Here is a 14,063-nt window from a genome sequence, read left to right as displayed (position 1 = left end):
TCCGGAAAATTTCTGACCAGTTCAGTACGACTATAAATGCCTTTTCCCCATCGCCAAAGCCGTCGCTTTGTCCATACCGGAAGGGCGCCCATGGGCGTGCGTTCAGAAGAAGGAAGACAACGAAGCGTCACGCGGCGGCGACTGTCCGAGCGAGGCGTGGGGCCTGAGCAGCGCCTTCTCACCGAGTGGCTGAGCGGCCCCCGGGGCAGGCAGCTAGCGGTGAAGACTTCGCTGCGCCAGCCATGAGGCGCTCCCGGTCGCGCACGGGCACCACGCCGCCCGCGGAGCTGGCCGGCCACCGCTCGCAGCCGGGCGTCGTGCTGGGCTCGCCTAGGACTTCCGCCTCGGCAGGCCTGGGCGGTGGAAGCCGGACACTGATCGCCTTCAGCAGCAGCGCAAGCAGCCAAGGTGGGGGCAGCAGCAGTGTCTACAGGCGCGTCTCTTCGCACGCCGGCGGTCAACGCCTGGACCCCGCCGGATCCGCCTCCGCCATGCACCGGAGCTTGATCGGTGAGCGGTGCTTGCGCTATGGCGTCCTCCTTCAGAGGTGCTAAAGGAGTACAATTAAAAGCAAGCCTGGGAGTCCTCGCTAGCGTACCACATGTACCAGGCAGGGCGATGAGCTCTTTCTGCACGGTTTTCCTTGATGGTGCGTTGATATGCGTGCGGAGTCCACTGTGTAAATATTCCTATTTCCTAATTTCCTATTATTCCTAATTCCTGCACTCCTAATTATTCCTAATTCCTAATTTGCTGCGCTCTTTCGCCAGAAATCTTTCACAGCATGGTGCTTAGTGCTGTCCTTGGCTGCAGCTACCGTCACCTGGCGATATTCAGCGTCATGCGAGGCGAGATAGAATTCATATTTGAAAGGCTGTGCGCTGAAAAGACGTTCACAGGAAAAAGGATAGAGACGACAGGAAAGAAGCGCAACTTTCAACTTCAATGAGGAAAAAAGAAGGCACGCGCACTTATATAGAATTAAAGGCGAGAAAGGCGTGACCTGTTTTTATTACTTGAGGTGGCGTGACATGCTTACACATTTCAACAACTCAGTCACCTGATTCTTAGCCGGCTCACCTTACAGACTCTGCATCTATGCCCCTTTCCACTTAATCTCAGCTCCTTTCCACCTAATCTTATTCCACCCGTCGCGGTGGCTCACTGGTTTCAATGCGAAAGCATATATCTCATCGACAACGAATTCCGGCGTAGGCGTTGACCAGCACCGCTGATCCCAAAAATCGCAGATGACGTCACCGTGATATTAAAGAGAAATAAAGTTGCTTCCGAAAGTGAGGGGAATTGAATCCGGGACTTCCAGATTGCGATGCGCGCACGCAACCCATTGGCCATAACACTGTGTCGCTTATCATAAACTGCGCTTAAATTTGCTTAAATTGCGTTGCCTTACCTTTATCCTTATCAACAGAAGTCATAAAATAGGTATATTAATTCGCCACTGATCAACAAAACAAATAAAAATAGAGACATTCTCCTGTACTCCTTGGTGTCAGTGACTGTTGGCTTCCTTCATCTGAGTAGGTGTGTCATTAGAAAGAAGAAATTAAAAATAAATAGTAATAAAATGAAAGTAGAAAATGCTGTCGCATTCAAATCACGCAAGTAGTCTTAAGTGCCTTCTTTTTTTTTGCCATTTTGCTGTTGAGTGAAAGGTGCGGGCCGCAGTGGTTCGATCTCGAAACTTTTTTCTCAGGTACAGCGGCTGAGGTTCCTGATCGCTGTTTTCTTTTTTAAATAAAATATGTGGCATCTGATGTCGGTAGCACTATACTCCACGACAACTTCCTCTGGCAAAGGAGCGAAAGCTACTAAGATGAAATACAACCTCTCTTCCTACGCAGCCGAATATAGACCTAGCTTGCGGACATTACTTTTCTCTTCGGAGAGAAGCCACCGCGGAGGGACCAGGGCGCCACGCTGTCATTCACTGTCGTGCGGCCGAACTATTTGGCGCAATAACAGTTACGGTCGCTGAAACCTTACAGCTTTGGCTTCATTCCCAAAAAAAGCTGTCGCCGATTATAGAGAAGTGAGAATCGTACTTTTCTAGGCCTGTTCATTTCGTTACAGTTAGCTGTACACTTGCTGTGCACCAACACACGGACTGGCGGGGAAAATAAAAGACGAACATAGCACTTACTTGCAACCGGTCTCTATTTCGAAAGCGGGAGCATATAAAAGCACACAGAGAGAAAGAAGCTTAATCAGCAACTTTGTTTTAGTTGCCGAGTTGGAAACGCGCTTGTTACACCAGGGCCAGTTGGGCCTTCAACTGGTCCTGGGTAAACCAGGCTCACCAGGATTAAAAGAGCGCGGAGGAGAGAAGTATATAGTGATCTGGCATGTGCAGAAACAGTGTTCAAGGTTTCCTTAGGACTCGGGACAGTGAGCGCAGGCTGGAGTACAGCGGAGCTGATAGTGGTAGGACTGGACGGAGGCATTAAGGCAGGTGGGACGAGGATGGTTCAATGTGAAGTCAAGCGTCAAACTAATTCATGCAAATAAAATCTTAATTAGAAGTTTAAAATTGACCGGACGTTACTATTGTGTTAATGCGAATTTCAGCAACATCTGGGGTTGTGTGAAATGCTGATGCCATGGTCAGAGTGTTTAGTAACTCACGGTACGGATGTAGGATGTCGTGCATTTATGATGCTACTCAACATTACCTCCTCGGGTAAGCTTCAGGGAGAGAGAGAGAGAGAGAAAACTTTTATTTGAATTGAGGAAGGTTGCTCGAGCAACTTGGGTGGCACCCTAGTCCAAGGCGCCACTGGCTTTAGCTGACTGACGGACTTGCTGAACCAACTTGATCCAGGGTCTTGCTGGTCAGGGCCACGTCCCACTGCTCATATGTCGGGTTGGATACAGTTAAGTGTTTTGGTTTCGTTGTGCATTCCCACGATATGTGGTAGAGTGTAGGGCAAGCTCCACACCAAGGGCATGTATTCTGATATTGAGTGGGGCTAATCTTGTGTAGGATGAACAAGTTAGGGAAAGTGTTGGTCTGAATTTTCCCCCAGTCTATGGCTGCGATGGAATCTAGTTTTATGTGAGGGGGTGGGTATTTTCTGCGCTCCAGCCGAATATGTTCTAATCTGTCACCATAGGGGCTAGGCATGGGCGTGGGGTAGGGAATTCCTCACGGCGTGACGGGTACCGAAGTTGATTTTGAACCAATCAGCTGTTCGAATTCTGACTAATCAGCGTAACGCGTCATCATGACGCTATGCGTGACGATACTCCACTCTGACCAATCAGCATAACGCTTGAAGTATGGTGTGTTGCGCCACCGACACTGCCGCCAGATAAAGGGGAAGCGAGGCCTTAAACGCTGTCGCTGTAGAACATCACTTAATACTCTAAAATTAGACTAAATTCATACGTGGTTAACGTGCAGTCAGAAGCTTGAGTACAAGTAAAACAAGTTAGCAATGGTATGGGCCCTTCGTATCCTTGTTAGTTTTTTTTCACTCTTCTGTTTTTGTTTACGCGTGCTAGTTTGGCTTCCAGTTGTATCCTCCTTGTCCGATGCTCTGTCTTCTGCCTGTACATGTCCCCGCTGTCGAAGTAAGTATAAAATACGAGTCAGCCTCGTATTAAGGCAAAAGCCTTTAATGGCTCATACTGTCGTCCGTTAACAAAGCGTGTCACACGCTTTTAACTCGGGAACTAAAAAAAGATAGAACCAATGGTTTCTTCCGATAGAGGAGGAAGAAATGAATCTAGAAGCCAAGTCTGATGACTGTAGATTAATTAGTTAATTATAGGCAAAAATGTCAACATTGCTTCGAAATAGCGTGGACGTCGATATAGCCACGAGAACGGTGTGACGTCACATCCACCGGAGGTCGTCACGACATAGTGAAAATTGTCACAGAATGGTCGGAAAAACGTCCGATTTGTGTCAAATTGGATGGGGAAATGTGTAATTAAGCGCAATTAACACTTATGATCCCCGAAAGATGTATAATTTGGGTATCATATAGCCACGGTAACGGTGTGACGTCACATCCACCGGAAGTCGTCACGGCAGTGTCCTTGGCTTTCACTCCTCTTGCCAAAGTGTCCTCGCAATTTTTTGGTCTCCTTTTTTTTTCGCCCAGTCTATGCCTTAGTGCGCTGCGTGAACTATATGGACCGGGTTGACGCAGTCATCACAAAAAGCAGAGAAGGAACATTTCTTTATCAATCAAAATAGTCAGAGCAGTGATCAGTACTGCAAATAGTTACTCTCGGTCATTCTGAAATCACATATGAACATTATAAAGCTCGCATATTGCGTACGAAAAAGGTTTCACAAGACGTTCTGAAAGCGTTTATTTCACGCAGAGCCTAATCGGACCTACCTGTGGCTAGGACAAAGGCTATAAAACACACTGCACACCAGAGTTTCGGGTGGACGCTGACACACGTTATCGCATGTCCGTGTTTCTGATCTTACCTGAACAACAAACTTATATTATGCGATAACTTCAAAAAGAGAACTACTGCTTGCATTCGCAGACCTGAAGCTGACTTTTAGTGAAAACTCAATGCATATTTTCTTCAACCCGATTTGCTTCATGCTTCAGTCTAGCACGGTAGGGTAGCTTGGGTGTTGGGTGTCTGTGCTCTTCTCTCAGTCGAGCCGGTTTCGAGGTAAATGAGTGGTTGCAGCGCATCGAGACGCCAGGAGTAGCATGAACCGTTTAATTCCTCAGCCGCGATCTAGCGGCGAAAATATAGATTTTGCTTTTGAAAGCAACAGAGAGAACAGCCCAGTGAAATTGGAAGGATGCTATTTCCTATATTTGAGGCATTATTTGGCTTCTGTAGAGTGCAGACAGCATGGCGACCACGCGTGAGGGTGTGACAGGGATGAGGACGTTCGAAGGTTTCTTGTAAAAAAAAAAGAAAGCGTGTGCTGTGTAGAGTGCGTGCTCTTAGTTTTAGTGCCCTTAATTTTCTTTTTGTCTTTATGCTGCATAAGAAATGTCATTCTTCATGATCCTTGAAATTAAATTTTATGCATGGTTAAAGTGATACCCGTCCTTCTCTGTAGAGTAATCTAGTTCGTGATGTGTGTATAGCTACAAGGAGCCCTACAAGGTGTATAGGATTTCCGGAGCCCTCCACTACGGCGTCTCTCATAGCCTCAGTCGCTTTCAGACGTTAAACCCCATAAACCAAACCAAACCAAACCAGCTACAAGGAAGAGGCAAACAATGACAGAAATCCGGGTCACAACGTCATAGGATGAGGTTTTTTTTTCTTTCTTGGTGCCGTACACCCATTACGAGTGCACAGACTAACGAAACAAGTATTTCTATATGATTTCCTATAGGCAACTGTTGGTTTCTATTTTTGTGCTGCGATGCGTACGGCGCGCGTCAGAAGCCTTCACGCTCTTGTTTCGTTTACTGGCCTACATCTACATATTACGTCTTACTTTGCCATGTTGCTACATTTAGAAGTAGCAAAGCAGTCACTCGCAGGATCCTAGCGTACGTAGTTAAAGTTCTGGAGCGCAGTTTATGACAGTACCAAAACGTATAAATATTTAGGCGCAGTGATTTCAAGCTCGCGGGTGCTGAAATATCACACGCGATGTGTTCCTCTCGCAAACTTGAGACAAAATACTCATGTCGCCGTCTTACATCCAGGTCACGGGGGAATCCTGAGCGGCACCGAGCACGCGCACCTCAGGATGCAGTCATCGCGCAGTGACTCTCTCATCCACGAGATGGCGCACTCGAGCGAGAGTCGAAGCGCCTCGCAACGGACGTCCGGAAACGGCATCAATGGCCTCACGTCGATACATATAACGCCCATCAGCAGCGGAATGGAATCCATGTTCGACAGCCGCCTCTCGCGAGACCAGAGGGTCCGAGGCAAGGCCCGGAGCGGCGAGGCAACCGCCCTGCTCCTTGCGCAGCAGCTGGAGGAGAGCGGCAGCTCCATTGCGTCGAGGAGGGGTCGCCGCCTGAGCGGCTCGCAGATACGCCAGAGCCGCTCTGCCGCCATGTCTCCCACCAACCGCGAGGAGCACGGAGCTCTGCGCGAACTCGTCGAGATGGAGATGCACGGCGTCTCGTCCAGGCACGGAAGGCTCGGCTCCCCCACGACAGCAGCGAGCAAGGCCGGCAGTTTCCACTCGTCCAGTGAAATGAGGCACGAGGCTCAACGCCACACTTCCTCCTCGCTAGCCGCGAACGCGAAGTCTTCGAGGAGCGGCGCGTTACAAGGAGCCCACGGCACGAGCTCGGGACACGTGCAAGGTTTTCACACTGCCACTTCTTCGGAGAAAATGGTGCGGGCCCTTAAAACTAAGGGCAGCAAGGGAGCGCTGGCGTCCGCCAGCAAAACCGAGTACGAGTCCGCAAAGCGGCTGAAATCTCTAACCGACCAGAGGAAAATGTCCGCATCGAAGCTGTCCACGGCGTCACTAACTAAAAGCACGACTCACAAGGACCTGGCAGGCGTCCCGGGGATGTTCTCCACCGATGCAACGCTCTTGACGAGCGGCGCAAGTCGAATTGGACAGGGCGTTGAGATGTCCACAACACTAACGGCAAGGCGAATGACAGGCGCGACCGCTACGAAAGAGTCTAATGCATCTTCCTTCACGTCAAGTGAAAAGGTGCACGCGGTCGGTAGTACTGCTGGAAGTAAAAGCCTGGTCTCATCCTTGACAGCAGAGACCGCGAAGATGGGCGCTGCTGGATCAACTGTAGAAGAAGCAACTACTGAAAGTCAGAAGCAAGTTTCAGCCACGGGTGTTAAAACCACCACACAAGTGACAAGTGTAGCGGGGCGTCAAAGCTCGCAACAAAATATCCTTGCGGGAGAAACGAATGTTCCGTCCGGTGCCACTTTGATTCAGAAAAGTATGTCTTCAAAATCGCAAGTACAGCAGTCCTTACAGGAAACAAAACCATCACAAGTTGCGGATATGAAAGGCACGACAGATTGGACTCAGAAGGCTAGTATCTTGACTCCAAGTCTGCTTCAAGAGGGAACTGCCTCAAAGTCATTGACGCAGCAGTCCGTCCAGAGCAGTAAATTCTTCACGGAGAGAGGTCTTGGCACACAGGGAATAGCTGACATCCATAACAAGAAGTCCACATCTGCAGAGGAAGTTCCGCTTCAGCAAACTGTTGTTGAAAAAACAGGAACAGGCATTTTGACAGATTTGAGAGACAAGCCAAGTCTGTTGACTCCAGGGTTGCTTGAAAAGAAATCATCAAAATCGATGGTGCAAGAGTCGGTGCACCAAAGTAGCATCCCCATTGGTAAAACAGATGCTATATCGACATTGACTGATATCAAAGGGGAAATGATCAGTACCTCTAATAACCAAGGCGCTGTTCAACAGAAGCTTATTGAAAGCAGCACGAATCAACTGATGCCGGGCCTTATTGAAAAAACGACTGTGTACACAAGCTCTACTCCAGAAGGAGTTTCTTCAAAGACCATAATCAAGGAGTCAGTTTATAAAAGGAGCATTCCTTCAGAAAAGACACCTGATACAGCCTTACTAAGTGATGCACAAGCCACCACGCTGACCGCAGCTGCAGAGCAAAACACACTTCAGCAGTCGGTTACAGACAAGCAAGCTACGCACACACTCTTGGATAAAGATGAAAAGTTCAGTCCTATGAAGACATCTTCGAAGTCACAATTCCAGGCGACCATGCACCAAGCTAGTTTTACGTCACAGAAAACACCCGATGTGTCGAAAACAGCTGAGACACTGGGCAAGACGACGTTTTCTACACAGCAGGCTACGCTTCAACAGACAGGTGGTCTTGAAACTGCCGGAGCGACGTTGCTGGATACGCATGACAAGCCTAGTTTATTGGCTCCTACTATGCTCAAAGAGAGAACGTCTTCAAAATCGCTAATACAGAAGTCGGCTCATCGAACCAGTTTGCCTTGCGATAAAATGCAGACTATATCGACATTAAGCGATAGTATTTTCACAGCTCCTACTCCGAAAGGAACGTCTTCAAAGTCAATAATTCAGGAGTCAGTCTATCGAAGAAGCATTTCCTCAGACCGGGTGCCTGATACTCCGATGCTAAGTGATGTTCACGGGAAGACTGTGACCGCTGCCGCGGAACAAGGCACATTTAAACAAACGCTTACAGACAAGCAAGCAGCACGCACTCTGTTGGATACAGATGTTCAAAGGGGGACACAAATTCAGGAGTCCATACACAAGGAAGGTTTCACAACGCAGAAAGCAGCTGATATGTTGAAAACTGCTGATACGCAGGACAAGACAGTGTATTCTACCGAAAAGACAGCGTTTCAACAGACAAGTGGACTTGAACAAAAGACAGCATCGGCGCTCGTTGAGTCGCTTGATAAACCTCTACTTGAAAAGAGAACTTCTTCAAAATCGCTGACACAGGTACATCGAGCCAGTTTACCATCAGAAAAAATGCCATTTAATGCCACACTGGCCGACACTAGTGGAAAAATTAGCACTTCTATGAAGCAAGAGACGATTCAGCATAAATTTTTGGACAGCGGGCAGACATTAACTTTAGCGGACTCGACTGAGAAGAGTGGTCTCCTCACGACTGCAATTCCCAAAAAGTCATCACGGTCGCTTATTCAGGAAACAGTGCACCGAGCTCTTTCTTCCTCGCACAAAGCACCTGATGCGTTGATAGTGAGTGACAGCAAGAGCACGACGTTGACTACTTTTAATGAGCAGGGCGCGGTTCAGCAGATCGTTTCTGACAAAGGAACTGCTCAGACAGAGCTAGATGTGCGGGATAAGAGTATCACCATGCCTCCGAGCTCTTTGAAGAAAAAGACGTCTTCAAGATCTTTATTACATCGAACCAGTTTTCAACTGGACAAGCAGGCTGACGTTCCGAGCGTCACCGTTGCAAAAGACGAATTACTGGTCCAATCCCCGAAGCTGGACGCCCCGCAGCAGAAAACGTCGATGAAGTCGGTGAGCAAAGAGTCAGTAAGTCGGACAATATCCTCTTCAGCAAAATTACCTGGCTCGAAGGAGGCGATTTTGAGTGCTTCACCGACGTCGGCAGACGCGAGCAACTATTCGCTGTCCTCAGGCGCCCAGCTGACAATGACACAAATGTCCAGCACACGATGGAAGGACAAGGCTCCCTTTCAGCAGTCATTCTTTGAAAAGGTTGAAGGCTCTAAGTACCAAAAAAGTTTCGACAGCGCTCTCGACAGTGGCGTGAAAGAAGACTTCCAGTCGTTCCAGGTCACATCAGGCACCGAGCCAACCCAGGCTGCAGTCCAACCTGAACCGCTGATCACTAAATCCCCGCTCGACGTATCTGCGGAGTACGTCATCGAGCGTAAAGAAAAGCAAGTGGGAAGTGGTACCGCCCTCACGCCGATGCCCGAATTTCCGTTGCTCGGGTCAACTCCCAAGGCGTCGTCAGAGGAAGTTCATTACACTGAGACAGCGCGCAAAGTCACTGATCGTAGTGACGCACTGCAGTGGCCTCAACTTGACACTAGCAGTCGCCTGGGAGCGGCTGCCGCCCTGTTTGACACACCTTTGGAAATCACGCATTTCGATCAGAGACCGCTCCAGACAGAGCTATCCCAAAGTAAAGAAATGATGGAGCAAACCACACGAGTAGAAAAGCAAGCAGTAGCTTCTGCAGAGTTTCCCCGAATAAAAAGAGTTTTCGGACCGAAAACGCAAGAAGAGTACGAACAGACAAAGGTTGTTGAGCCGCTCATAAAGCCACAAACTGCGCAGCTTTTGTACGAGGCTGAGAAACAACGTAAAGCCGGCGAACAAGCAGGATACCAGACATACACTGATAGCAGCCTGGTTCAATATACGCCACAGGACTCTATCCTGGCTGAAATAGTTCGCGAAGTGGAGAGGAAGATTGAAGCCAGCGCACGTTACCACGTTGAGCCGCTACCGGACGACGTACTCACGGTGCGATCGTCCAAAGGAATCGAGTCTCTCGGCCTGCTGAAATACGAGACTTACGAGGAGGAACTCCTTATGCGGCGCAGCGAGGACGACCTGACGCAAGAACCCCAGAAACAGGTCACTGAAACCGCTGAAAAGGCATTCATCGGGGCAGGGCAAGCTGAAATAGGCAGTGACCAGGAGGCATACTCAGGCGTTCTCGAAGAATTCTACTGTGAAGCCGCCCGGAAGAAAGAGAAAGAACAGGAGCCTGCGCAATTGATTCAAACCGGCGCGCTTGCCACTGTAGACACAACGAAAGAGGTCAAGGTGAAGACCGAAGAACTCCTCTCCGGTGTTACTAAACAGACACAAGAAGAAAGTCGTGTTACCGTGAGAGAGAGGGAAGCAGAGGCTAAGAAACTTGCGCCTGAAAAGCAATTTGATTTGCTTCGAGAAGAAAGAAAACGGCTCTTTGAACAGCACGGGAGAATTTCCCCTATTTCCGTAGCACCGAAGGAAGAAAGGAAGGGCAGTGCGCAAGAGAAGAAAACGCTTGAAACTACTCAAAAGGTTGGTTTGGTAACTGCGCAAGCTGAAACTGAAGAAAGGGAAGGCAAAGTCTACGTGAAGAAACACGAGGGTCAGGAAACGTCGGAAAATGCTGTCAGGCGCTTCATAGCAGCGGCCATTGAAGAGGCGGCGAGGCGTGAAGAGGCCAAGAAGGGCGTTAAAAGATTTAGGGAGTTCCCGTGTTCCGTAGAGGAAACCTCCAGGAAAGTTCACGCTGAGTCGTCTGAAAGCTCCGCGATGGAGTCCAGCGCAGAACAGGAACGCCGCATGGAAGAACTCAAAGTGGAGAAAGAAAAAGGCTTGCCTCAACTTGTCCGCTGCAAGTCGATTGCCGAGTTGATCGAACAGATCATTCAACAGCATGTCAGCGGGACCGACGTCCGCAAGCATGCCACCGCGCTCGAACGGCAAGAGGCGGCCCGCACCGCGGACAGACCTTCGGAGTTTCATCCAGGTATTGTGCAACAGCAAATACCCGTCTATTACCAAACGGCTACAACGAGCCCAAGACTGGGCGATCAGTATGTCGATGACTATCGCTGCTCCCTGCTCGGTGCCACGCGAAAGAGCGACGGTAACATTGATCATTCCCAGTTGGAGAGCGCCTCTCAGGGTGAGCACCGCATCTCATTCTCGTCTAGTCGCGGAGCCAGATGTGTCATTCGGAAACTCGAGCCCGGAGCGTTGACCTACCTGGTCGAAGTGGCGCCCACTGACAAAGCCCAAGAGAATCAAACCGATATGGTTATGGCAGAAGAGCAAGTACTGGTCAGCGAAATTTTCGACCACATTACGGCGCCATCGCTGCGTGCATCATCCTCGGGTACCAAGATGAACGAACCTATCACTCTATCGCCCGCCGCGAGCTTGACAGCAATCAGAAATGCCTACGCAGAGGCTGTTGCCAGACGCGTCCTAGGTGGACGTTCGGCTTCGGGTGCCGAGGGTGTCCTCGCCGCCGCACAAAAGGCACAGTTCTTTGACGACAAACAATGGGCTAAAGAAGGCAGGACAGCCTCGTCAACTTCGGTGCATAGCGTTCCTTCAGTGGAGGATTACATGATGCAGACCATGCTCGCTTCAGGTATGCTCAAGAACAAGACGGTGCCCTGGGCAAAAAAGACATCGAAATTCGAGAGCGAAGTTTCTACACGGGCGTCGTCAATGGACAAACTGTCGAAAACAGCGGCGTCATCCGAGGGGATTGTGGCTCCACCTCCTACACCACCGTCCAACGCGGAGTCCGCCACGGAAGCTGAAGAAGGGACAGAGTCAGGCACAGGAATCAAGAAGGGACAGAAACTGGCAGCACAAACTCCGAAAGAAGATCTGCCGCCAAATGCTGTGTTTGCATCGGTGACAGCCGAAAGTGCATCAGCATCGACCGTTATCGAATCCGAAAAGCCAACAGTAGCAGCGGAAGCAGCCGGCTCAGCCGAAAAAATTTCGTCGGCAGCTGTGTCAGGATGGTCAACTAAGCAAGAATTAGAGACGACGACTGCCACCACGACGGTTGTGAAATCGGAGACTCAGCAAGCCGTAGCCGAACAACAGTCTGCAGGCGGCCTAAAGGGCGTCATACGTACAAGCTCGAGTACGTGCGCATTGTGCAACAAGCAGATCCCTGCTGAGAAGGCGCTCGAGTCATTTATCTGCTTTGGCCTCCATGATGTCCCAACAAACTTGGCCCCTATCCCGTCCAGCATCAGCGAGAACGTCAAACTGAGAATCGCCACGGACGACGATGTTAGGCAGCTGCTCTCCCTGCCTTTTAAGGATGCGGATAGCGCATGTGTCGTCCCAGCAGCGGTCGTCACGAGACATATCCTCTGCCCGCGCGGATTCTTCGTGGCCATCGATACCTCACAAGGTAAGCAAAGATACAACAAAAAAATGCAAAAGTGGAGGGCGTGCAACCATCTGAAAGATGGCGCAGCAGACGGCTTAAGTAATCGCTAGCAGCGAGATGAGTGATCTTGTAAGAAAGGCCACCATAGAGACAGTAAATCAGTGCACAGACATCGCAACCGACGAACAAGTAGGTGAGGTCGGTCTGCAATAAGTCTGCAGAGCGGGAACGCAGACCTTACTGTCGCATAAATTCTATCATAACCTCGGTACAGGAACTGTCAATTCCATTCTTGAATGCCATTCCTAGCCCACCTTGGCCCATTTTGTTCTTTCGCTTGCCAAATGCAGGACGTTAACGCTGTAAAACATCGCGTGATATCTGTTGTAGATATTTGTTACAGCACTCAGACTTCAAAACGGAAAACAATTTTAGTTTTCTCCTGTGCTTCTTGTACCTTCAGTTTGATTCCTTATGCCATTTTTCTTTCGTAGATTGCTTATATGAAATAAGTATTACCGCGTTTCGTTTAGGGCTGAAATACCACTCCAGAAGATACAAGAGAACATAAGACCTGCGCACTTGTTCCTGCGCAAGGAGTGAACAGCCATAATTTTTATTTGAATGCTTCTATTAGACGAAAATTTTGGCCAAGTGCTTCGGTTTGTTCCCCAGAGAACACCGATTATTTTTATCGAGAAGCCCATCGTGCCACCTGCTCTGCAGACATACTTCGACAGTACATTTACATGCATTTTATCGCCTCCCTACAGGTACCATCTGCGGCGCGGCAAGCGTCATCATCTTCGACGAAGAGGTCGCTTTCTGCGGCTTTTGCCACATCTTCGAGGACTACCCGTTCAAGGAGGTTGGCGCCCTGCTCTGGAACCAGATGCTGCACCTGACCAGCGGCAAGAACCTCTTCACCCTGCTGCCTGAGCCCGCGAGCCAGGAGCTGCAGAACATCTACCAGTTCCCATTCAACCCGGCCACGGGTATCCTCTTCGGAACAGTCCGGCTGTCGCGAGCGTCCTTCGCGCGCACCATCCTGGTCCTCGAGTACAAGGACAAGTACTTCGACGCGCTCGCCTCGTACGACAAGCACGTGTTCGGCTTCAACCGCAAGCGCTACCTGGCGTCCACGGTGCACGAAGTGGGACTCGACATTCGCGTGGCGACGCGTAACGAGCGCAACATCTGCGGATACGGAGGCGTCCAACGGGACGAGGTGGGCCGCCGCATACTCCGCTGGCTGTTCGCCGACGACGCCGAGACTGCAGAGTCCCTGCTGTCCAGCCTGCTTACCTCCTGCAGCGACGAGGACGAGGTGGACCTGATCGCCGCCTTCTTTCTGCGCTCGACTGCCACGCGGCCTATCCTGGACAAGATCGGCAGCCGCGAGCTGAAGCCGTGGCGGATGCTCTACTCCAAGCGGGAGCCGGTGCACAGCTACGGCAGGATTGTATGCCTCACCACGGCCTAGGGGGCGCCCCTCTTCGAATGGTGGCTAGCCAAAAAATAAATTCTCGTATTCGGTACTCCTCGAATGTATCTAGGGCGCGCTACGTATTCTGCGCTTTTGTGCCAGAAAGATGCCTTTTATGTCTGCGGATTCAGTGAGTTAAAACTTAGTGCAGCTAATTCGCTGCAAGGACTTTGGCGGAGGTTTCGTTCACGGGGATCGCATGAACAGTTGCTCCATCAAATTAA

General features: G+C 50.0%; 1 protein-coding gene across 1 annotated transcript; it reads left to right on the top strand.

Moving 5' to 3' along the window:
* The first annotated feature begins 242 nt into the window (after nt 1-242).
* LOC149343286 (uncharacterized) lies at nt 243-13,836 on the top strand. Its single transcript, XM_089542351.1, has 4 exons — nt 243-510; nt 5,670-6,784; nt 7,157-12,374; nt 13,127-13,836. Exons 1-4 carry the CDS (start codon nt 243-245, stop codon nt 13,834-13,836), a joined length of 7,311 nt encoding a protein of 2,436 aa, XP_089398477.1.
* The last annotated feature ends 227 nt before the right edge of the window (nt 13,837-14,063 follow it).

Source organism: Amblyomma mixtum, chromosome 5 (assembly GCF_055824585.1).
Source record: "Amblyomma mixtum isolate Tamu chromosome 5, ASM5582458v1, whole genome shotgun sequence".
Classification (NCBI taxonomy): domain Eukaryota; kingdom Metazoa; phylum Arthropoda; class Arachnida; order Ixodida; family Ixodidae; genus Amblyomma; species Amblyomma mixtum.
Note: the sequence above shows the minus strand (reverse complement) of the source record. Positions and strands in the feature narration are given on the sequence as shown.

Excerpts from the sequence above, each read along its gene's own strand:
- LOC149343286 (XM_089542351.1), top strand. The coding sequence starts at position 243 with ATGAGGCGCTCCCGGTCGCGCACGGGCACCACGCCGCCCGCGGAGCTG. Across the intron at positions 6,785-7,156 it reads AGCAAGTTTCAGCCACGGGT|CAAACTGTTGTTGAAAAAAC; the intron begins GTTAAAACCACC and ends GTTCCGCTTCAG. Across the intron at positions 12,375-13,126 it reads GGCCATCGATACCTCACAAG|GTACCATCTGCGGCGCGGCA; the intron begins GTAAGCAAAGAT and ends GCCTCCCTACAG.